The 26454-nt window shown below is 38.3% G+C and overlaps 1 protein-coding gene across 1 annotated transcript; it reads left to right on the top strand.

Moving 5' to 3' along the window:
- Nucleotides 1–553: 553 nt before the first annotated feature.
- Nucleotides 554–26043, top strand: LOC136266959 (uncharacterized). The gene is made up of 7 exons (XM_066062011.1): nucleotides 554–816; nucleotides 871–982; nucleotides 11547–11644; nucleotides 18393–18622; nucleotides 25423–25589; nucleotides 25648–25742; nucleotides 25823–26043. The coding sequence occupies exons 1-5, from the start codon at nucleotides 788–790 to the stop codon at nucleotides 25470–25472; spliced, it is 519 nt and encodes a 172-aa protein (XP_065918083.1). The 5' UTR covers nucleotides 554–787; the 3' UTR covers nucleotides 25473–25589; nucleotides 25648–25742; nucleotides 25823–26043.
- Nucleotides 26044–26454: the final 411 nt, after the last annotated feature.

The raw sequence follows: 26454 nt of genomic DNA on the forward strand, positions 1-26454 counted from the left end.
CTCTAATTGTATTGTTTTGGTAAATGAGATGCTTTTCTTAAAATCAAATAGCAACATTATGGAGTAATATTGGTTGCTAACACTTGGGTATACTCCCCCATCTGTTGAGATATCTTTATTATTATTTTATTACCATGATATCTACTGAGGTGCCATAAGGGTTTGAATGCTTTTGTTTGTTGAATGGCAAATTGTAGACTTTGTGATGGTGACAGAACAGCTTTACTGATAGCTACATCATCTTGGTGACAAAAAAAAGTTGATGGAGGATGTGGAAATTGTGTAGTATATACCAAAACCATTTGTGACTTGCTGAATTCCATATTGTTTACTTCCTACCTATCAGTTTGCAGGCATTTAATACATTGTCTGTTTTGTAATTAGACTAATACAAGTTTCTCATTTTTATTCACTAGAGAATCTTCCCAAGTACTATATAGAGTCTGTGAAATAGTGATTAGTTCTATTATACCAACTTGAGTATGATTATTATATTAGAGTATATACAAAGGGAAGTACTGATTACATGTGGTTATGCTCTCTGTAGGTAATAACTCATTGAATGGTTGTATCTGAGTTGGTTTAAGAAACAAAAAAAAGAAAATTACATAAAGCCCAAGCTCCCACTGCTGTTGACTCATTGGAAGTGGATGCTTATGCTGTGGATATTAAGAGAGTAGAAAATCCATTAATTAAAGATAATGAAGATTCAGATGATGATAATGATGCTTCTGGTCACCTTCCTGAACTTGAGTTTCACAGTACCAAATCTGTTTCCCATGCTAAGATGGTACATAATGCCAAAGAAAAGAAAAGGTAGATGTAATCTGTGGTTATACACTAAATGTGATTAAGTTGTTATACTATTAGACGAAGAAGTTTAAAACAAGCACAGCTGGCACTTTACCAGGAGCTCCAACCCTACACACACCAAAAGCCAGTTCTAAGAACTATCCTGTGTACTGCAATAGATGAGATAAAGGTTAGACCACAACACAAAATAGCAGTGGGAGAAATGATGTCAAGACTCACGGTAGTGAGTCGCGAGGCCAAGAAGCACAAAGCACGCGCCCACAATAATAATAAACACGCGACCACTACTGTGAATCATTTTACATGAGGGATCGATTATGCAATCTTTTAAAATCCGCATGGCGAAATCTCAGGCTTACTAAAAGATTCCACCTTGAAACCAGGGGCATGTAACCTTTGTATAATGAGTAACTACCACATGAAAAGTCAGGCGAATTGTTGGAGTAGTTTGTTCCATCGCCCACCCATTTACCATGCATTAATTAAATTATTTATTCAAATGTGCATCGTTCTTTTTTTCATTTTCTTCGTCATTGCATCCCATTGAAGTAATTTTCATGAAGTCGTATTGTAAAAAGGCTGCAGCTATCAGGGGCTTTTTACACAATGTATCTGTACATTTAATTTCGCTAAAAGTTGTTTGTTAGTTTATGAGATCGCTTTTGTGCTCTTTGAAGATTCAAACTTGCCGCCATGACGTCGAGGTGTGAGGCGCCCGCCTCAATTCCCAAACCCAAGCAGTGTGGAAGTGGGCAAGGTCATTAGCCATAGCGAGCTGGCTGATTTGATAGACACTGTGCTGTCAACTCTTGGTTTAATTGTGAGCAGTCACTGATTTGTTTTAATTTCGCCACGGTATGCCTCCACTGACTCATCAGCATGACTCCGGCCCATGCAGGGCCGTACATAGCTATAGCCAGATGTTTCAAACCCGCTGTAGTGATACAGTTGAAGTAGTTTACTGCTACATTACCTGTGCACGCCTTTAATCCCGCCCCAGTCCTTCAGTACCTGTGAAACTTCAGTGTTGACTTAAAAAGCCAGCATCAGCACATCACCTTTCAGTCACAGCACTTTGTAGACCCTCATGCAACCACTCACAATAGACGCTTTGCAAAACCACGCCCAGTTTTTAAAAACTATGGTAACCAACCAGCCGCCATTTTCATTGGGGCCTGTATGAATAATTGCGATTGCGCAGCATTGAAGTTCGATGTTGACAGCACCTCAAGCAGAGTAGTATTGTTAAACAACAGACTATGGGAGTGTTCAGAGCTTTAAAATTAGTGTTTCTGCTGATTAGATGCAGCTGATTATCAGGGTTAAACAGGGCGCAGACTGCTAGTCAGTACAAGCCGACAGTGTTGGTATATACTGTGTTCTCAGCTGCTACAGACATCACTGAAGAATAGTTAGACAGTATCCTCAATAGGTGAATGAATACATAAAAGCACTCACTGCTCTGCAAGGAGTGTAATAGCAGAAATGAGAGAACTATTGCCATGCAGCAATGTGGCTCACCAAGATCTCAGTTCCACATACCTGAACTGAGAAGACAGTATCCTCAGTAGGTGAATGAATACATAAAAGCACTGCTCTGCAAGGTGTGTACCATACACATTGTGTATTTTCAATTGCAGAAACAAGAGAATTCATTGCCATGCAAGCAATGTGGCTCACCAAGACCTCTGTTCCACATACCAGTATATGCATACATCTTTTGAACGAAAAATCAAATTAATATCTGAAAAGTTTGTATATAATTATGCATAATGTTGCATACAGTTTGGATTATCAGCTTGTAAGTTGTTTGAAAACAGTATCTGGGGATCTACAAAGATGTGTCAGCAGCACAAGCAGTGATATTGCAAACAACAGCACCGTCCAATATTCCATCCTCATTTCATGTAGCTGCTGTGGAATTATCAATTGTTTCTATAACACATAAAGTAGTTAGTCATTCACTTCTTTTCATATACTTTGTGTAACATAGCTAGTAGTACTCTTGTGAGTGTACAGAGATAGCCATATGCGTAATGATGACACAACTAAAACTGATGACGAGTATAGAAATTGTGTAAAAATCATATCCTCAAGCACTAGTGGTGTGTCTACTGATGTACCACACTACGTCTTGTCTCTGCCATACTTGATACACCATGCTATCTTCAGATAAGTGAGAGCAAGAGGGGTATGTATACTCACCACACTATACACTAACAGCTTACACTTCACTTTGCAGTGCTCAATATGAGGTCTCTTACATGATCTGTCAAAATGACAGATCAACATACAATATGGTCGGCCTTTGGTACATAATAGTAACCAGTTTACATATTAATGCCTTTTAAAAGCTTATTTTGATAGGTAATGTCAGACCACTTTTAATTTGGTCGGTCATTGTGGCTTTTGGGCCAGAAAATGACAGATGACAGACTGTTATTTTGAGCTCTGCTTTGAATATATAACTTAAGATGTAGCCCTTCCTCTTTTCTGGATAGTCTCTTGTCAAACTTAATGTATTGTGCTCCTGGCTTTTCCTATTTCCATCAAGTACAACAGAGTAATCATTTCAATATTCTGGCTAGTACTAGTGGCGAGGGTAAGTCATGGTCCAGTGTGACCAGCTTGGGGGGCTTGAATCTACACAATGAATACCAGAAGACAGTATTTGTGAGCTGTATATTACACTCACAGTAAGTTTTCACTACTTCTGTCTAATAACAAAGTGGAGGAGAGTGAAACTTTTAATCGAAACGACTTTCTTCACAATGGCCAGATTTTCAATTCTCCAAAAGCAGCAGCTGGGTGTCAATTTCCAAGCTCAGTTCACCCAACACTTCATCATTTCCCAAAAACACACTTCTCCTTTTCCAAAAGGAACTAAACAGCGGTGCTGCGAAGCAGTATGAACGAATATGCCATACGCCGTTATGTACACTGGCCCCAATGAAAATGGCAGCGGCTCAGTTACTATGGTTTTTAAAGGAAGGCATGGTTTTGCAAAGCGTCTATTATAGAAACTCTTTAATGATAGCATGATATATTGTAATAGTAAACATTTACATTATGATGATCCCATAAAATTAAAGAAAAATGACTACAATAGCACAAGAAACCAGATACACTAGTGTTTGGCTATGAAGTACCACCAAGAGTTCATAATATAGTAGTGGGGTCTTGGTACCACATATTATTTTTTCTTCACCATTTGTGTGGTTTGTCCATTGACCATAAACTCACCCACCAACAGTCACAACATCAGTATCCACCCTGCATATACAGAAAGGGATACAGTATATGGTAAGGCACAGCTAACTAAAAACATGTAATCGTACAGTCAGACTAACATGTCAAATATGTATAGTGTCTGTGTAGCATATGTGTGTACATATTGTTATTCAAGCTGAGTATGTGTCTGGGCCAGTTCTTAAAATCCAGGACCCTGCCATTGTCCCACAACTAATATGCACTACACACATACACCAACATTCCAATTATACGTACTCACCACATGTTGTAGTTGGACTTCAACCAGTGTACTTTACAAAAGTCTTTATGGTCAGGAGGTCCTACTTAGGTTCCTTGGGTTGATCAGATTGAGGCAGGTCTTGTGTGGGAGGAGACAGCAAATAAAACAGTGTGACTAACACCTATACAACATGAGCATCACATCATTTTATATACATTAAAGTGGGCATCCCACATAGCCATTCCCAAGATGTATTATTCAGCATACTGAAGCTGGTAGCAGTTGATGACCAATTTTGTAATATATTACTTGGCTTGTTTTGTGGTTCTCACCTATGCTACATTGTTGACATAACAATTTTTGTTGCTAGGAGACATATAAACTAGGAGGGACTAACGATTATAGCATAATGGTAAACAAGTTACAACAGCAAAGGAAATTTTATAACCAGCAGTGATCTAGTTGATAGGTAAAGGTAGAAGACAATTTGTAGTTTCTCCAGTCCTTGTTTGAGAATAAGCACATTAGCTGCTATAAGCACAACAAAACCAAGACAGCCTAAATTTTAATGCAAGGTTTATGATGCAAACTCATTATGCACCTACCAATGTGTTGCCCAACCACCCCCCCCCCCTTGGATGTAAGTGGGGCTTTACAAGGGGAATTGACATGAAACTGCTGCCCCACTATGGGGGACAATCATTCAATAAGCACCCAAGTATTTTTTCTACGCTATGTCAAATCCCGAGTAAATCCCCACGTTGCAACTGGAGCCAATGGGTGGGGATTTGACACAATAGGTTTTCCCTACCATGGGGCATTTAACATTCGGTTGTGCCCACTATAGCACCATATATGCCCGAAGGGAGGGGTAGTGGGGCAATACATTGATAGATGCATTACAGGGGTAAATAGATTAAGCCTGTACCTTGCGGGCCTAAGCATGTTCCTCTCCTGTTTTGAAAAATAATCTTTTATTGCCTGGCTCTAACTGGAATTTGCCTGACACCTTCAGCAACACAAAAAGCTATCTAAAATGGTTAATTTAGCTTCGACCATTGGCAAACTACAACACTCAACAATTATATCAGAGTATACATAACTCTATATATCTACCCAGTTACTATATAGTAGGGTCCATGGTTGTCTCAGATCTGCACATATTATCATCACATCGATCGATTGATGCATAGTAATTATGGTATACTGTATGTACGCATTGAGCTGAGCCCTCAAAAATATTAACTTTTTAGTTTTGTAGTATTGACTTACTTGCTAATCATTCAAATGCCTGACACATTATTTATAGCCAAAGATTTCACCATACATTAGAGGAAGCCATAAAAGTACATAGCCTTATAGCCTTTCCTGAACTGTTGATGGAAGCATTTGTCTGCTCCACCCAACCATCTGGTTGGTTGAAATGTTGAGAAAAAATCTTCTTTCATTTTTAGCTGTTTTCTCACTAGGGTTCAGCTCAACTTGTTTGCGATCTGACCCACACAGCTGCTAGAACAAGCCAGCTGCAAGGATCTGGCCTACAAAAGCATAGATATATAATCCCAGGAAGCTACTATGGCATGGGAGATTCCTGTCTAAAGTTATGACGGCAGTTATATATCCGTTTACAATAACTTATACACGAACTTACTCGGCAATTCGCTGGGAGAATAGTGTGATGCATTCAGCGCCTTCATGTCCATTCCGAGGCATACATTCAGCAACAACTCGCAGCCGATTCGCCTCCACTTGTTACGCACAGAGACTAGTTATATCACCAACCCACCGCTTCAGGAAGAACCATTAAGATGGTAGCCTTGACTTTGTCACTTTCCGGTTCTTATTTTCACGTGAAACATCACACAAAATATCATGTGAGTCCTTGAGAGAAATTTGAATGGTTTGAACGAGTTTTCTCTTAGCAAGTCACTTTTAGTAGCGCTTCTAAACACTGAACTTGAAGCTTTTGCTACTGATTTAGCTAGCTAATCTGATACTGAAGCTGTTATTATGCATGCATGCAGTGTCTCCTATGTAATATAATAGCCAATCTTCAGTAACTGTATGTTCTCCATTCAACAAAAAGTAGTGATATCCTGTGCCAAAAACAGCCCAGCTGTAAAAAAAGGCGAGGCCAAGAATGCACAAGTACATGTTCATGGAGTAACTACAACCAAAAGACATGATATCAAAATCTGGCCAAGAAAGCATTTACAGTATAAGCACTTTTATGCATTCGTTTTCTATATGCTTCACATTATCTCGACATCCAGCTAGCTGTACATGTGTGCTTGCAATATAAACAATACTACTGTGACGACAAAAGATGATTACACTACATTGTTACCAAAATTAATTTAACTAAAAATTTACAATTGGTTTCTACTTGGCCATCTTTTTATTTTAATATACAGTGCAAAAAGATGGCCAAGTAGAAACCAATTGTAAATTTTTAGTTAAATTAATTTTGGTAACAATGCAGTGTAATCATCTTTTATCGTCTCAGTAGTATTGTTTATATTGTAAGCACACATGTACAGCTAGCTGGATGTGATAATGTGAAGCATATAGAAAACAAATGCATAAAAGTGCTTATACTGTAAATGCTTTCTTGGCCAGATTTTGATATCATGTCTTTTGGTTGTAGTTACTCCATGAACATGTACTTGTGCATTCTTGGCCTCGCCTTTTTTTACAGCTGGGCTGTTTTGGGCACAGGATTAGTGGTTACATGTTATATTGACCACAGTAATTTAAGGTTGTTGCAGCCTACGTACAGTCATTGTTGCAATAAAATTTTAGTTTGTGTGTGTTAGTGACGTCCTTGTGTAGGATAGCCACCAGAGGACCTTGTTATTGTTACCTGCCAAATGCATCTCAGACATCATCATTCAACTTAGAATAATCTCCTTTGATATGTTCGGAGGCTTAATGAGGTTACTATCTAGAATAGAAGCCTGTGGCAGATCACTTATGTGTCTGCATGGGTATTCATTTTCAAAATTAGTTGTGGCTGATTGGTGATGACTAACTTTGGCCCCACACACTCCTTATGCCCCAATTTGCAGGGTCACATTGATTAGTCTCATGCCCAGCTGGGCTCGTGCTAATACACAAACACCGTCTGGTGACAATGCTCCAATTTCTTGGGCCCAGAAATGACATCCAGCCAAAATATTGGCTGGCCAGGAGTTGCATAATCATTTAAAAACAGTGAAAAACCATTCGAAAATAAAGTAAAATTCAGAATAGAGCGTTTACTAGATACGATCTCTTTCATTTATTGTATTAGTAGAGGATAGCATTTCATTTCTGGTGAACCGTCGAGCCACGATTCTTCAGTCTTATGAGGTGAGATCGGAAAACATAACTTGAAAACAAATGTCTTGAACAACCTAGGTGAATAACTTCTAATAAACATCTTTAAATCGTCTGCTTTTTCATCTACTTCCAATACATTCATGCAATTGTGCGACCCATCGATTCTGATTGGCTAGCCAATATGGCTGGATTGTATTTCTGGGCCCAAGACACTGAAGTGTTGTCACCATCAGACAGAGTTTGTGCATTAGCGCGAGCCCAGCTGAGCACAAGACTACACATTGATAGGGTTCTTATAGCTCAGTTCAAACATGCATTTATATAAAGGTGTTGTGAAGTGTATTATCACTAGCTAATCATACGGTACAGTAGTACTGTATATTAGGGATCATGGTTTGTACTTTCTTGCAAAAAATGTTGATCAGAAACCAGCCTCACAATACTTTCATGGTGCCTTGGCAGTATTGGTTAGGTATAACCAAGCCCAAAAATGCTTTCAGTACAACCTAAATGCTTCCAATAGGTTGCTACAAAATTAATTATTTTATTCAGTGGAATTTTCTGCTGACTGATTGACTGACTGATGCCTTCAGACACGATAATGGCTAAGGCTTGATTTTTTCACTGTTAGACACCACTTCAGCCCAACAGGTGCCTTTTGGCGTACCGCAGTATGTACAATGCACACATCATGGACTTATTACCTTTGTGTCCCATTTCTCTTTGCTGACAGTACAAGGTGTCAATTCATGGTTAGCATGTGATGTCTTCCCAGCTGAAAACAAAGCATAATGGCCACTTCACATAACTGATAGTTGGGGTGTATGTTCAGACGAAAACATTAACTCTGACACTATTCTTTCTTTTAAAGCAGTATGCACAGATTCATAAAAATGTTACAAAAAGTAAACAAGGAAAAATTAAGAATTTTAAGTTTGATTAGGGATCACAGAAATAAAAAATAATGAAACAAAGGAGGTCGCTTATACCTGAAGACATACTAGTGGACATTTAATCCCTAAATGTTACATAACTATGTGATATAACAATACATGCAGCAAGCACATGCAGTAGGTGTACAGGTGTGTAGGCAGTACTGTAGCTATAGGGCTACAAGTTCAAGAAAAAAGAAAGTAGTGAAACAAGAGAGATCACCTACACCTGAAGATCAATATACTACTGGACATTTAGGGATTAAATGTCCACTAGTATAAAGGTCTTCTGTTTATCTTGTTACAAAACACTGTCACGCTCTGTGGCTTTTGCAATTTGGGAGGCCACCAGTGGAAGTTGCTTTGTCACAACAACATGTACTTTCTCAGCTCTATCACAGTTTTCATGATGGCTGGATAAGCACAATAGGTAGTCTGCTAAGTAATTATTTTTGCCTGAGGTGTACTGGATTTGGTACTGGTAAGCACTTAACACCAATGCTCAATGTTGCATTCATGCAGCTGCAAGTGGTGGGATTCCTAATCTCAGCCTCACACAACAAGTCCTGCTTGCATTTAGAATCTCAGGTCACACATAAATCAGTCAAAAATGGTGTTCTCTAAGTGGGTGCCAAAAGTATATGTCTTCGCTAAAATTTGCAGTTTAGCTACGAACTCGGCCACTGACTCCTTGAGTTGGTTCCTCTTGAACCTCTCAGAAATTTCGATCATTTTTGGTTGATAATGGCTGGCGAGATGTTTCAATATGGCATCCAGTGAAGGAGACAACAGTAAGGAAGCCATGTTTTTAATGCTCTTGGCTAAGAAACAAACTAAAGGTGTTGGTGCACCCTACTCCCTTGAGTGAACTTTTGGAGGTTATTGGCCTCTCAACAAAACTCAAACCACTCATGAAAATCCTCTACTGGCTCCTATTTAACTTGTGAATCATACCATGGGCCATCCTTGTCACCATTGTATATATACTCAGTACAATGTGGCAGACTATAATTGGTCAACACCTTATACACACTGTGCATGTGTACAGAATCACTGCCTATATATACAACACTGGACACTACAAGGATTATCACATTAAAAGTTGTTATCCATAAACTGACATCATACTTTGAAGGAGCACTGATATGTCCGCACTTTCAGATATTCCCCCCTCCCCCCCAAAAAAGTATACATCTACACTGCATTAATCTCTTTCAACTTTCATTTTCAGAATCCCTGTATGTCTAGTGTCTGGATGGATTAACTTGACCAAAGTGCTAATACCATCTATCAATTGGTATAATCATCGGTAGTCAGCAGCTCCCATATACTCATACACTACAATGAGACCACTATCTATATCTGTTGCCGCCTTTGCTTTCCCATCATGTAATGTCATTCTTGTACTGTTTCAACTTCTCACAGCATGGACTCCAGTTTGAATATTTGAACAATAGATATCACGTGCCAGAACTGAGCAGAAATAAAATTATGCTTTTAGGGATTAACTACAAAATGGATGACTTCAATGTTGCAGTGCAGTCACTAGAAAGATTGTTGTGTGATTATTGTATGGCTTCTAGGACAGAGCTAGCTTCCTGTTCCACCAGCATTCTTTGTGCTATCTTATGACACTGGTCCCATTTTTGTGGATCATTTTTAATGCACTGTACAATAGACATGCAAAATACCAAATTATTGATCACTGGACTCTGTTACCTACTATCGACCACATGTACTTTCCTGTATACTTATTGACGTAATGTAACCAAGCAATATTGCTCTTCCTGACAACTTGTATAATGCAGTTTAGTATCAAACAGTATAGTGTTTAATAGGGTTCCTCCTAAAATGAATGGCATCCACCACAATTAAAAACCATCAATCATACATGACCAAAAGCATCTTTAAGGAAAAATCTAGTGCATCTAGCATCAAATCCAGCATTAAAATCAAGAAAACACTTACAGAAGGTTGAATATAGAATTTTTTAAATGTCAATTCACTCACTCACTCACCACATCCACAAGGCTAGAAGCATTGTAAAGTCACCATTTTATGCCACACTACTTACCTGACATCCGGCATGTGCCTTTTAGGATTCCAATGAACATTTGCGTAACTGCACTTATAAAACAATCTCATTTGGACCACGACAACAAAAATGTTAAAATGAAGTAGGATTCCAGCAATAAAAAGTAGTGAAGCAAGATATATGAATGATGGTAGCTATTACAACATAGCTATGTGGGAATCCCTAACACTTTGTTGAAAATCTGAAGAAATCAAATCTTGCACCTTGTCACTGCTCACAGTGGGAGATCAGTGATAGTGATAAAAATGTTGACTTGAGTGGATTATAATGGCAATGCGTTGTCACAAGTTATTGCTGACTTATGGCGCCACAGCAGTATGAAGACCAGGCACGATTTTCAATGTGGACCACACCCACATTACAGATAACACTCATTCTACAAGAAAGCATACCCATTTGGGTATTTGGTAAAGTCCACCTATAGTTTAATAGAAGTCAAAATAGGCTTAAAAACTCTTTAGAAAACACAGATGAGCATTAAACAGAATTTTCCATGATATATCTGGACTTGTCCGTTCATCATAATGAGCTTAGCTACAACATTATACTCTACTTCTCATAATCTAGGCATGCTTATAAAATGAATGGAGTGGTTGAACTCGTATTGGCTTGGGTGACTGGTTGCCCACACTATGGGCTATTAGCGTACAATATGCTTGGAAAAGAGCATAGCAAATCAATGATGAAAAGTGAAATTTGTAATGCTTGAGGTCTTTCTGCTAGCAGATCTCTAACCATTTTAAGGACCAGATAGCAGGTCTCTTTGTGGATTTTAAAGACCTCATTATCTTCCAAATATCAAAGTATATTATGCACATATTATCCAAGCATTACAAGACATAAATAATAGTTACAAGTTCCTATTACAATTTAGTGTTGTTATATATGTATCAATAAACTTTACTATTTATAGAAACTAAAACGTATTGCTGAAGAAAATGAAAATTGTTTATCAGCATTGAAAGATGAAAGAAATCTCCTTGCAGAGAAATTGAAATTCCTTAAATCATTGTAAGTCATTGGTAATGTGTAATTATCAAGTGTTAGAATGTAATACATGAAAATTATAATTCATGCAAAAACAGACAAGCTGTGATAAAAGGATTAAAAGTGTGGCCTTGGGGTGGTCAAGAAATGCTGGATGGGCTGCATTGATGAAAGTTGTAGCCACCACTTTTAATCTCCCAATTTAAACCTAAACAATTTCCTTTCAGAGAAATTGAAATTCATTGTAAGTCATTGGTTAACATTATATATGTAACTAGCATTGGTACCTGCCCTACGTACAGGACCATTTCACATTTTCACATTAACCACAATAACATGTATCGATGCATTAGGACATTAAAGATCATGTTCTAAAGTAGCATGCATGGTGATATCCTTTGCATGAACTTTATTCCATCATCATGCAAGCCTATTAGTTAAAGTGATGTGAACATGGGGTTAACTAAACAGCAGAATTGCATGTAAGCTAAACCAATAATTATCAAGACATGTGCAAATTATGTGGTGCTGTCCTATCGTGCAGGCACCAGTGTTGGGACAGTTACTTTTTAACAGTAACTGTAGCTAGTTAAATATTACATATTACTTGCAACAGAACTATTTAGTTACAGTTACATATTACCCAAAAAATAAAGTAACTATAATAATATATTATTTAGTGTCCACAGCCTTAAGCTGTCACGTGTGAAACTATCACCTTATCACGTGACATGATTGCGTCGTTGGACAATGTGCAAATCTTGGTTATAAGTAAGAAGCTGGTGAATAAGCTTCATTCAGTAGGCTTCATTACTTTGTTGTGGCTACGCGTTACTCAGTGGATTACTAACAAGATTAGTAACTTCGTTATTTGTAGTAATAATATTACATAATATTAGACTCGTTAGAGTAACTATATTACTTAGGTAACGCGTTACATTTGTAAGTAAAGTAACTTGAGTTATATTACCTGTTTTTATAGCGTATTTCGTTATATTACTTAGTTACCACAAAAGTAATAATTATATGTAACGCGTTACCCCCAAAACTGGCAGGTACTGTAATAACATGGTCAACAAAGAGTATTTAAAGCAGTTGTAGCTATACTGCAAACAAAGGTTTGACACTCACAAAGAGTTGGAGTTGCAAAGAGAAGGCACTTACTCTAATAGAACACACGGGACAAACACACGGACATACAAACATGCACCCAACCAGCCTGCCCTATATCAAATGTGCTACTGTATACATTTCCAGCAGTCCATATGGTGTGATGCAATAACTGGATGCTATGAACTTACTATGAGAAAAAAGTTGAGTTAGAAAAGTATGAACCAAAAAGGTATATAAAATGGTAAAATTTTTTTTTGTCACTGGCGGGATTCAAACCCACACCCTACACAGTAGTAACTTCAGGGAGGTGCTTTACCAGCTGAGCTGTTTATCATGTGGTTAACAATGGAATGCAGCTGTACATCATGGTGTTCAACATGCTATAGCAGACAAAGGAATGCATGTAAAAGCTTGCAATAAACTTTTCAGATGTAGCCAGATGGTGAGCATTTTATTTCGCATGTGAATCATGTTGATACGTGCTAAGATTGCCGAGTAAGCATCATCAATAGCTGACATATGAAAAAGTGTGTCACGAAAAGGTGACACTGAGAAGAAAAAAAAAGTTGTCATGGGCAGAAGTCGAACCCTGGACCTTTGGGTTAACAGTTCTATGCACTAACGCTTTGGTTGTTTGTTCGTGGTTTTGACAGGAATGTAGCTCAAGTTTTCCTCTACACCAATGTCTTCAATGCTCTGTAGAGAGCAAACGAAAGCACATAGCAATTTACAACAACAAACTTGGAGTTGCCAGATGATGAGCACTTAATTTCACTAAAGTCCCATGTCAATATGTACTTTGGTTGTCGAGTTAGCGGCATCATGAAGCAGACAGCCAGATAGACAGACAGACAGACAGCTTTTCAGCTTTATATAATATAGATGGGTAATTAAAATGTTAGAGTCACACAGTATGGTAATACTACATATTTGGACTTTTGCACATTCTCACAAAATAATTGACCAAAAACCAGCCTCACAGGGTGCCTTGGCAGTATTGGTCAAGCCCCAAAGTGCCTTCAGTGTGACAAAAACATCTCCAATAAGTTGCTATGAAATTTTGAATTTTTTATTTAGTGGAATTTTCTACTGCCTGACTGCCTGACTGACTACTTAACTAACTTACTAATCCCTTCAGACAAGCATAACTCGATAACAGCTAACAGTGCTCAATATAATGTCTCGTATATGATCCGTCAAAATGACAGACCAACATGCAACATGGTTGGTCATCATTTTATAATAGTAAGCAGTTTAAATACACATTGCTTTTTATTTTGATAGGTCATAATGTAAGACCATTTTTAAATTGGTCTGTCATTGTAGCTTTTGGGTTGGAAAATGACAGATGACAGGCTGTTATTTTGAGCCCTGGGCTAAGGTTATGGGCTTGATATTTTCACTGCTAGACGTCACTTTAACCCAACAGGTGCTGTTTAGCATATTGCAGTACATACAAAGCACGCATCATGGACTTTAGCTTTGTCCTCCTTTGTTTATCATTTCTTTTCACTGACAACTCAAGGTGTCGATTCACAGTAACATCATGGCTTCCTGTGTCTGACTAGCTATCATGTTTATCGTCAGTGTTAATTTTTCTGTATTGACTGGACTGATTACAGATACACTTTTCGTACTGCTCTTCATTTGTAATGCTGTGTAACAGGCTGAATACAAAGCATATTGGCCACTTTGCTTCTCAGTAATTGATGGTTGGGACACACATTGATGGACATTTAATCCCTAAGTCGATCATGGCTATAGACCAAAATACGGCAGTACTGTATTAGAGATCATGGAGGTTTGGGTTTTCTGGCCAAAAATATCACCCAAAAACCAGCTTCATAATACGGAATTTTCTAACTTCCTGCCTGCCTGCCTGCCTGCCTGCCTGCCTGCCTGCCTGCCTGCCTGCCTGCCTGCCTGCCTGCCTGCCTGCCTGCCTGCCTGCCTGCCTGCCTGCCTGCCTGCCTGCCTGCCTGCCTGCCTGCCTGCCTGCCTGCCTGCCTGCCTGCCTGCCTGCCTGCCTGCCTGCCTGCCTGCCTGCCTGCCTGCCTGCCTGCCTGCCTGCCTGCCTGCCTGCCTGCCTGCCTGCCTGCCTGCCTGCCTGCCTGCCTGCCTGCCTGCCTGCCTGCCTGCCTGCCTGCCTGCCTGCCTGCCTGCCTGCCTGCCTGCCTGCCTGCCTGCCTGCCTGCCTGCCTGCCTGCCTGCCTGCCTGCCTGCCTGCCTGCCTGCCTGCCTGCCTGCCTGCCTGATGCCTTCAGGCAAGCATAACTCAATAACGGCTAAAGCTACGGGCTTGATTTTTTTACTGTTCGATGCCACTTCATCCCAAGACGTGCTTTTTAGCATACCACAGTACGTACAATGCACACATCATGGACTTACCTTTGTCCTCCTTTGTGTCCCATTTCTTTTTGCTGACAGCCCAAGGTGTTGATTCGCGATAGCACGATGTCTTCCCTATGTTTGTAAACAGAAATCGTCCATATTTTCCATGGGGACCGGATTGATTGCAGAGGCGTATCTCCTACTGTTCTTCATTTGTAATGCTGTGAAACAAGCTGGATATAGCTGAAAGTGAAGCGTAAAGGCCACTTCACTTTCGAGTCAGTAATTAATAGTTATGGCGTTTGAATCGTCCATACTTTTTGTGGTGACTTGATTGATTTTGCAGAAGTGCTTCTCCTACTGTTTTTCATTTGTAGCACTATGTAAATGGGGTGAACATAGCTGAAAGTGAAGCATAATGACCACTTCACTTTCGAGTCAATAATTGATAGCTGGGGTGCGCGTTCAGACAAAACCATTAACTCTGGAACCATCTTTTCTTTTGATGCGGTGTGCGCGGGTTCACCAGTCATAATAATTTACAAAAAGAAGTAAACAAACAAGTATAAGGAAAAATTAGGAATTTTAAGTTCGAACATTATATGTGTGTTGTACTAGAACAGTGGCATAGCCAGGAATAATTTTTTACTGAGGCAAAGTTTATACATTGACCTAATTGAAAGGGTGTGCTTCTGACTCAACTGATTCACAAATCCTTTCAAGTATGGGTGGTACAACATTTGCAGGTTAACTCTCTGGTTGGATGGAAACAACTGTTTCAGAAGACTATGAGCATTTTTCTACATGTTATAAGTAATACTCCAGCTTAGTTAATGCTACAGTATACCATGCTTCAATTATTAAATGCATTCAACTGGCACAAAAAACTGAATTACTCCAGAGATAGTTTGAGTGGTCAAGCCATCCATGGACTGCAAGGAAGGTCATAATTGTGCACACTATACTTTTTATTGATCTGATGTGATGTGTAAGTCAGAGATTATCTCTTTCATGTGATGCTCAACTGCATGTGCTAAGCATGTCAAGCTAGGGAGTCTGGGGGCAATTGCCGCATGCTCAAAAGTTTGAAAATATATGCTTTGAAATGACATGTGAGGCTATTTTTTATTGTAACTGATTTGCATGATCAATTAGATGTAATGCCATGCAGTTGACTTATTGGAACTTTTGAAAAGTAATTTAATACAATTGACATAAATGTCAGACCAAGCAGTGTAATGAGAACGGTGGCTAATCTGTACTGAATGCTCTATTAGAGTATATTACAATGACTGCTCTATTAGAGTATCTCGATCTTTTACAAATTCAAGTAGCTGAAAAGTGGTCCAGCACCATGTCACTGTAGGCTCTGGCCCTGCCTAGTACTACAGCCATAGATTCTATTATGTGTGATACAGTAATGCTGTCTAGTATAAACGTTTGAGTAGAAAATCAGGGGTGCCAAAACTCAGGCCTGCTCAGCCTGATGTTGAGAATTTTTACTGAGGCAGCTACCTCGGTTGCCTCATTGGTAGCTACACCACTGCTAGAAGTCTAAAAAGTGTTCTGTTATAAAATTCATTATCAAAAAATGATAAACTATAGCTTCAAGCCTTCAACTGTAACATTCCTTCTTTAATAATCATTGTTGATCCTGTAGAGAAATATAAAGCCCATAAGTCAAGTATACGCATAAAAAGAGCTAAACTTGGGAAATCAATAGCAGCTAAGAAATGACTGCAATGACGTTATCGTCAACATGATTACTTAATGGCCACTCCTTTTTTTTAATCCTACTTTTGTACTTGGCTGTTTTAGCATGGATTATATTATGTTGTATTACACAAGCACACAGATCATAGAAATAAAAAGTAGTGAAACAAAGGAGGTCACCCATACCTGTGGATATACTAGTGGACATTAAATCCCTACAAAAATTAGGAATTTTAAGTTTGATTAGAGATTATAGAAAAAAAAGTAGGGAAACAAGGGAGGTCGCCTACACCTGCAGATATACTAGTGGACATTTAATCCTTGATTCAGTCTATGGTATAAGTATTAAAACATATCTTTCCATTAACTGATAAGCTTATTAACCGTTTTAGCATGCAAACCAAGCTAGGGGGCATGCCCCCCAGGAAAAGTTTGAAAATTTGACTCCAAGATTGAATATAAAAGCAATTTTACAAGAACAAGTTTAGCTAACTAACTACTAGACTACAAGCTACTAACTGTAAGCTTATTGGCTACTAACTGTAAGCTTATTGACAGTTTTAGCATGCTTTCATGCCAACCTAGTGGGGTCTGGGGGCATGCCTCCCCCCCCCAAGGAAAATTAGACTCTCTGAGATTGAATATGAGAGTGATTTTACATGAACAAGCTGACTACAACTAAAATCAAACAGCTAGCTACTAACTGATAAGCTTAAAGCATGCCAAGCCAGGGGATCTGGGGAAATGTCTCCAGGAAATTTTTGAAAATTAGACTCTGAGATTAAATATGAGAGTGATTATCACAGTATAGTTTATTGGATTGTTGTATTAGGGTGATTGCTGTATTCAAGTTTGATTTTACAGCAAGCTTTCTGCTGAATACATACCACCTAGGAAATTTTTGTACCCTATGCCAGACTGATTTTTAACAGTTACTATGACTGAATATTTGCCTGACTGCTGTAATAGGGTGACTGTTCTATTAGAATAACTCAATCTTATGTAGAAGTCACACTGTTTATATAAGCGCTTTGTAAGATATATTAAGAGTAATGTTGCTGCCACTGCTGCACTGCATTGCTATTGATCTCATTGAGCTTGGATGGTATCTCTTATACTGAGACTTCTTATGTATCTTCAAGTAAGATTTACACTGTTGTACGTTCGTTTTATTGTAGCTATGTGTGGATACGTAGCTATGGGGCAGCTACTACTCTACTGTATGAGGCCCCTGGAAGCCCCCTTGGGGCCCCTTACAAAGTGGGGTCCAGGGAAAAATGCCCCAGTTACCCCCCCCTGTTGGTGGCCCTGTTCACAAAGTGTAGAGAGTCGCCACATCCATATTTTATGCCACCAAGAAGAAACCACCTCAAAAGCAAAGTTTACCTATGCAGAAGTTTAATACAGACTTCATTTAGCTTTCAATTCTTACATGCTGGCCCCTTTTGCCAATAAATGGGTTTGCTCACATGGGTGGGTACATATATAGGTAGATGGGTGGGTACATATTCAGTAAACCAGGAGTGCTCCCACAGCCGGCCTTCAGCCAGTTGTGGATACATGCCTGGTTAAATATAATCACTATTTTTCCTTTATATAACACACTTCACCACAGAGACAACTTCCCAAAACACAAAGAAGAGTACAGTAATGATGATAACAATGATAGTCACAAATGTGATGATAGTAGCTGTATTGGACAACAATCAGTGAAGTGTGACTGTTTATTATTAGATGATGAAGAAAGTGATTATACCCAGAACAGTTCTAGTGAGAAACATGTTGAACAGCACAAAACAAAAAGCTATGAAGAAATGATGATAGAAGATAATCAAGGAAGTGAAAGTAAATATTTTATAATGTCAATACACGTAGTAGTGTGCCATTCAGCCAAGAAAGCTTGTATACCAAAGAAAGAACACAATTTTCATGCATACATATCTCTTTCTGTGTTCCATTTCCAAATGGAACTTCACACTGCAAATGCCCTCCACCTTCGAAGTTCAGCTTAATGTCTTTGATTTTTTCTCTTCACTTCAGGGACCTAAATTTTCTTAGCTCGCTTAACAATATTTATAAAACACAAGTGAATAATTCAATTGCCTTGAACAATATATATTATGTGTATAGGTGTAATGGATACTTCACTTTTCAGATGATAATTGGTAGCTGGGGCACGCGGCACCATTTCTTTCTTTTGGTGCGGTATGTGTGGTTTTTCACCAGTCATAATAATTTTATTTTACAAAAAAAGTTAACAAACAACTACGCACAAAAAATTAGGAATTTTCAAATAGAGTAGGGACCATTGATAAAAAGTACTGAAACAAGCAGTAGTGCACGATATTAAATCACAGGTGTTATATCCCTACTGTAATGGAAATGCACAGTAGGGATATAACACTTCTTATTGTTTTACTGTGATTTAATATCGTGCACTAATCCAGCTTGTTTCAGTACTTTCTATCGATGGTCCCTACTCTAGTTGAAAATTCCTAATTTTTTGTGTGCTTGTATTTATTCAATTGTTTTGCACGATAGTGCTGGCTTCGTTTCCAAGCACTTTTAAAACTTCTTGGTGGCTTTTCTATTAGAGTTTTGACACCGTGATTTTACATCACGTTGGTTTCTTTTTGTAACAGTCACTGCAATTTCTTTTAACAGCAAAAGGTTTGATTAACCTATATACAGACTGATTTTAAAGTTATTCCCATAAGCTGTTTACTCTGTAGGCACAACAAAAAATCAATTTAGAATGCAAATAAATAGGTGAATGTTTGTCAAATGTATACCAGACCTAGTACATGATGTTACCTTTATGAATCAAGAACTGTTCGAAAAGCACCTCTGCAATCCAAGTAGCCAAATATGGACAATTTCCATTATGAAGGGAAGCCATCACACGCTACTGCCAAATCAACACCTTTCGCTGTCAGCAAAGATGAATGGGACACAAAGGAAGACACTGGTAAGTCCATGAAGAATGCATTGTGTATGCCAAAAGGCACGTGTACGGCTAAAGCAACGTTGGATAGTGGAAAAATCAAGCCCATAGCCTTACACTTGTCTGAAAGCATCAGTCAGTTAGTTACTCAGTCAGTTACTCAGTCAGTCAGTCACTAGAAAATTTCGTTTAATAAATTTTTTTTTAATTCTGTAGCAACTTGTTGAAAGCATTTCGGGTCGATCTGAAGACTTGTTTGGGCTTAGTTTTACCTAACCAATACTGCCTCATCGTTTTCAGGGAAAAGAGAGGCTGGTTTTTGGGTGATGTTTTTTCATGGGCCACGCCCAAACCTTTGTGGTCCCTACTATACAGTACTATCATACTGTATGATATGAGTGTACTATCTCCAGATACGTAGTACCATGAAGGTGACAACACGTGGCTTCACTGGTTTGTCCCGTTTCCTATAGGGCCACGATTATCACCTCGATTAGCACTGGAGCTGAAATAGAATTACTAGCAAGCATAAAACAGCCCTTAAAAGATCAGGACACTCTAATAGAACAGTCACATAATACATGGGTGACTGTTTTATTAGGGTAAATGACTGTTCCATTAGAGTATCTCAATCTTTGTACTGACTTTATGCTAGCAATGTTTAAGCATGCTCTTTCATGAAATTTTCTGTGGTACTGCAAGAAAAGTACACGAATTCTAATTAATCTTTCCTGATAATCACCCTATTATTCCTAATTTTTTTTACTACTGATTATTCCTGAAATTATTCCAGCACAATGTATGCATGCCTACAAACCACTCGAAAATTGGGTTTAAGAGCTGTCTTCTAGGCAGTGTGGCGAGCTTGAATGGCAATTCCTGGCCTTGGTAAGGACCTGGTTTGATAAGATTCAGTTGGCCAAATATTTTCTATGATGATTTTGCTACATATCAGTGACAAAGGAGCCCTGTAACTTTGTGTCTGGACTTTAATCATTGCCTCTGTGTACTTTGTTTCCCACCCTTCACCTTCAATGTAAAGACCATGGAAATATAACATGAAACCAAATGTATGTAATAATCACATGATCAAGTTTTGTTAATAAAAACAATTAATTGTTATGCCTACCAAGCAAACCACTTAAGGGATTGAGCTGAAAATTGGTATGTAGATAAATTAATCATCATAAAAGGTTTTTCAGAAGATTAAAAACCATTGAGTTATAGTAATGCGAAAACCAACCATGTGTGACCCAGATACTCCAGTTAGTGCATTCATCCTGTTAGAGCATTCATCAAACATTATAAGTCACCCTATTAAAGTGTTCAGTAACAAGTTACTCTGTAGAACATTCAACTACATAATAATCACCCTGTAGAACATTCAGTTACATAGCAAGTCATCCTATAGAATGTTTAGGCTTGTGCCAATTATTCCAGCATAATTTTGAACATGAGAAGTTAGCAAAAGTATTATGCCAGCATAATAAGAAATTTTTCAAAATTTTAATTAAAATGCATGTGCTAAAACAACAGCAAAAATATGAGCACACTACACATTATTGCTACATTTCATTTCAAGAAGAACATGTAATGTTATTAATTTTACTGTTTCTTGGCTGATTATTCTCACTTTGCAGTAATAAGATCAAGATACTCTAATAGTGCAGTCGTGTCTTTGACAAAATTGATGATCGTGCACTTACTATAATACAGCAGTCGGGAAATGCTCTAGTAAAACAGTCAGCTCTCGAGCATAATCTTGACTTTAAATTTGAACATAATAGGCTTGATTTTTGAGCACTGCTCAAACATGATAGACTATAATTGGCTCAAGCCTAAGAATGCTCAGCTACGTATGTGACAAGACACCCTGCACATAATAGCTCAACCTAACAAGTCACCCTATCAGGCTGAGTATTTATGTACATGATAATATTACAATTGCAAATATGTTTTATTTACAAAAATTAGGAATTTTAAGTTTGATTTTAGGGATCATAGAAATAAAAAGTAGGGAAACAAGGGAGGTTGCCTACACCTGAAGACATACTAGTGGACATTAAATCCCTACTTCAGTCTATACCCATGACTGAATTAGGAATCAAATGTCTATCTTCAGGTGTAGGTGACCTCCCTTGTTTTGCTACTTTTATTTCAATGATCGAACATAAAATTCCTCGTTTTTCCTTATACTTGTTTGTTTACTTTTTTTTGCAACATTATTGTGACTGGTGAACCTGTGCATATTGCATTGGAATGCATTAGAAGAAAGAATGGCGCCAGGCTATTATTGTTTTCATCTGAATGCATGCCCCAACTATCAGTTACTGAAATAGCGAAGTGGCCATTACACTTCGTTTTCAGCTATGTTCAGCCTGTTACCCACCGTTACAAATGAAGAACACTATGAGAAGGACCTCTGCAATCAATCCAGACACAATGGAAAACTGGACAATTCCCATTACAGACATAGCTAGGGAAACCACATACATGGCACTAGCTATTGTGAATTGACACCTTGTACTGTCAGCAAAGATAAATGGGACACAAAGGAGGACACAGGTAAGTCCATGAAGCATGCATTGTACATACTGCGGTATGCCAAAAGGCACCTGTTGGGCTGAAGCAATGTTGAACAGTGAAAAAATCAAGCTTGTAGCCTTAGCTGTTATCAAGTTACACTTGTGTCTGAAAGCATCGATTGGTCAGTAGAAAATTCCACTAAATATTTTTTTATTTGTAGCAACCTATTAGAAGTGTTTCAGGTCATACTGAAGGCGCTTTTGGGCTTGGTTATATCTAACCAATACTGCCAAAGCGTTATAAAGGTATTGTGAGGCTGGTTTTAGAGTGATATTTTTGGCCAGAAAAGCCCAAACCTTTATGTTATCTTCAGGCTTCAAAGTTTGTGATCAAACGCAATGTTGTGTATTCAAGTGCATCCTTCTTGTACATAGCAGACTTATATAGACCACATACCTGACAAAAAATTTTCACAAAGAGACCTGCAGATCTCACCAATCAAGGCCACTTTAGAACAACAGAGAGAGTCAGGGAGGCCATGTATGAAGGCAGTCACTGTTAGCAGTTCCTGAACCACCAAATGGGGCTGGATATGGACAGAAGCTGACCTATATGAACCATAGTCTGCACATTTACTGGTCCTGTCATACAGTAGGGTACAAACCTCTGGATATTGTGTGTAACATGTTCCAGTAGTTCATTTGGTGTACGATACAATAGTAGTAGTACAGTTGTGAGCTCTGGCAGTGCATTTTCAGGTATTCCATGCTTTCTTCTTACTATGTCCAACAAAGCGGGAAACAATCCGAAACATCACAGCCTGAATTTAGTATGTATAGCTGGGCAATGGATGATGCTACAGCGTTTGTGTCTTCACATTAGTCCTTAAGATTGTATCATGTTTACTAAGGCACAGGTCCATAACCAGGATTCTTAGCAGAACCCTTTTCTGTTCAGTGTATAGTGCATGTTTCTGAAACACATTTTGCATGGAAAGCATGCAAACGTTAATGAATGGGGAATGCTCTATAGAAAAAATTTTTGCACATAAATGACTAAATATTTTAATTCAGCAATTTTTGTTGAATCGTTAATTAAAGTTGAGAATAACTGACTGTAGTATCAAATATTTGATTGCTCTGTTATGTTTTGAGTGTAATGTACAAGTAAATTTTAACAGAGGGCCTTTGTTTATTGTGTAATTAAACATTAATATTTTGTTGGTGCAGTTGAGTGGGTGGAACCTATCAAAGGGGGCATAGTCTGCACTGGCCCAATATCCAGATTTGTTTGTAAGGTGATCCTCTACCTCTGTGTCAAATTTGGTGCTTTTATCACTAAAACGTACAATTTTATAGCTAATCCACCTCACTATGATGGCTTCTCTTTGTAATGGAAATCGTCTGTATTTATCATAGTGGCTACTTTGATTGCAGAGATGCTTTTCGAACAGTTCTTGATTCGTAATATTAATTGTGTAATGGGTTGAACATAGCCGACAATCAAGCGTAATGGATACTTCACTTTTCAGATGATGATTGATATAGCTGGGGCGCGCGGCATCATTTCTCGGCATGCGTGGCCATAACAGAAATGCACAGTAGGAATATAACACTTAACTTCTAATTGTTTTACTGTGTTTTAATATCATGCACTACTCCAGCTTGTTTCAGCACTTTTTATCAATGTGCTATGGTCCCTACTCTAGCTGAAAATTCCAATTTTTTGTGTACTTGTACAAAGACATGTACAGTGAAAGGTAAAATGCACTACTATCTATGATTTGTATTAATGGCTTAGTGAGAGATTGTAAGGTGTGTTAGTGATTTCCATGAGTAATCTCCTTCTGTGACTCTTTGTGATTGCTTTATTAGAGTAGCTAATTGCCTCCAGCTATACGTGTCTGACTTTATAGTCTCACGCAGCCAGACCTATTTCTTCTGTTATTTCTATCGTTAATCCTGAAATCTTTTCTTTCCGACCCAGTGTCCAAACAAGAGAGATCTGCCGGCTGCAGACAATTAGCTACATATAGCTAAATACTCTAATAAAGCAATCACAAAGGTGAAGGAAATTACTCCTGGAAATCACCCACACTGCTGCATGCCTTACAGTCTCTCACTAAGCAAACTTTAGCGTTTATGTACCAATGATTTTGGCAGCAAAAATTCTGAACGTTCAATTAGAGTGTTTCAAGATCTGCCTATAGCACGTTTTGATATACAAATGTGGGAGAGTGTATACATAGTTTACGGTGAAATAGACTGATTTCAGTCCAGAATCCTGTCCAGTCCAGGTAATGGCACTTCCCCTAACCCATGGCATTGTTCAGTCCCTTGTAAATTCAATTCATTCAATAACCAACTATTATGGGACTTGTTGATATAATATGCACTAGATATAATCCATAAATAACCAAGGTGGTACAGAACCAGTGAATACCATAGATTTCAATTCTGTTTGAAAATGAGCAGTTTGCATGATGCAATCATGTTTATTTAAACTTGTAGATGCCATCATGCAAACAGCTCAGTTTTCAAATGAAACTGCAATTCATGGTATTTAGATATGTATGACCTTACAATGTCAATGTTGAAAAGCATGTCTCATGATGGCTCTCATAACCAGTCTTAGCAGTTTGTTGAATATTGTGTAAGCTACCAAGTGTCAGTTGGTTTTGCCTTGAAATTGTTGTGCAAAATGTTGCTACATTATTGTTTACTGTGGCATTCAGCTAGTAGAATATTTTGGATAACTGGTACTAAGAAACTGAGGAATTGAGTATTTAAAATTTAACTATGTTGTTGTCATGAACCATGCTAGTGGTTTAAAATATTGATTTTTTGCACAACACATGGTCTTGCATAATAAAAGTGCTAGACTCACTTGACTACTGAGACTTGTAAGGATCTGGTGAAGGTAGTTGTGTTTGTAGAAATCTTTCAACAATACCCTTATTGCATCATTTTTAAAGAAACCTTTTAGTATAACCAAGAGTTATAACCCTTAGCCTTTGAAGAAGTAATTATGAATATGTTTGCACTGATCTTATGAATTCTTTATTCTGATTGGCCATTTGATTTTTCAACTAGTTGCACAATTCCTGCATGGTATGTTCACCAGACCCTTGCTTTACATGAAGGGTTGGTGTCATTGCGTTTATTGCTCATGCCAGGTTACAGACAAGAAGAAAGTGCTGCAGAGTATCTGCACAGAGGATGGTGAAGATCCTGGGATTATTATACTTTTTTCGACCCCAACTCCATCCACATGTGCATGGGCCATCCACTGTCACTGGGACCTGAGGGAGCAGCCGAATAAGTCTGATGGCCCCCCAAGCAGGTAAAAGGAAAGATTTTTAGATCACTTAATTGTCATGTACGTTCACATTCGTTGCCAGGAGGTAATCTAACTCAATCAAGGACAAATCTAATGATTTGGTTTGACGCAGTTGTAACCAGATTAACTGTAGAAGACCCACTAGTCTACAACACTGTAGGTAGTCGGGAGTGGGGGTTGTACCACCACATGTTGGGGGATGAATTTATTGAATTGACATCGGTCCTCTCCTCTAGCCTTAGTGTGTGGGGAAATGATTATCAAGCAGCAGGATTCTCCTGTGGCAAAGTGTACTACCTTTCTGGTAATGGACAGGGAAAGGTTACAATTGCTCACCAATATTTGGAACCTTTTGTCGGTTAACCATATTATTGTCGTATCGTTTGTGTTCTTAATGTTTTTTTGTTTTGAATTACTTTATAGTCTTTGTGTTGAATTTTTATTGTACTGTGTCAAGTTGTCAACACTATGATATTACTTGTATTATATTTCATTCAATACAAGGGTGGCCAATACAGGAGTTCAATTAGCAAGCACAATTCATAAATCGAATGCCCTATGCCCTTATACTAAGGGCCATATAAAAAATAATTACAATATGGCAGTTGTAGGGATTCTAGAGTTGCTTGTGTCAATTTGGGACCTGCACTAAAATGATTCTCCATCAACAATCACCCTTTGGTATCATTCAGTTAGCCAGGAGAAGATGCACTGAAAAAGAGGTATAGACTTGTGGGAATTATGCTCCAATTTTCCCATTATAGTCCGGTAGATTTAGCTCAAAAAAGGGGTGAACCCAGAAAAAATTCTAAGAAAGCTAATTTTGGTATCGTTGGAAAGGAAATTTTTTGTAGAATAACATATCCAA

Source organism: Dysidea avara, chromosome 9 (genome assembly GCF_963678975.1).
Source record: "Dysidea avara chromosome 9, odDysAvar1.4, whole genome shotgun sequence".
In the NCBI taxonomy this organism is placed as follows: Eukaryota; Metazoa; Porifera; class Demospongiae; order Dictyoceratida; family Dysideidae; genus Dysidea; species Dysidea avara.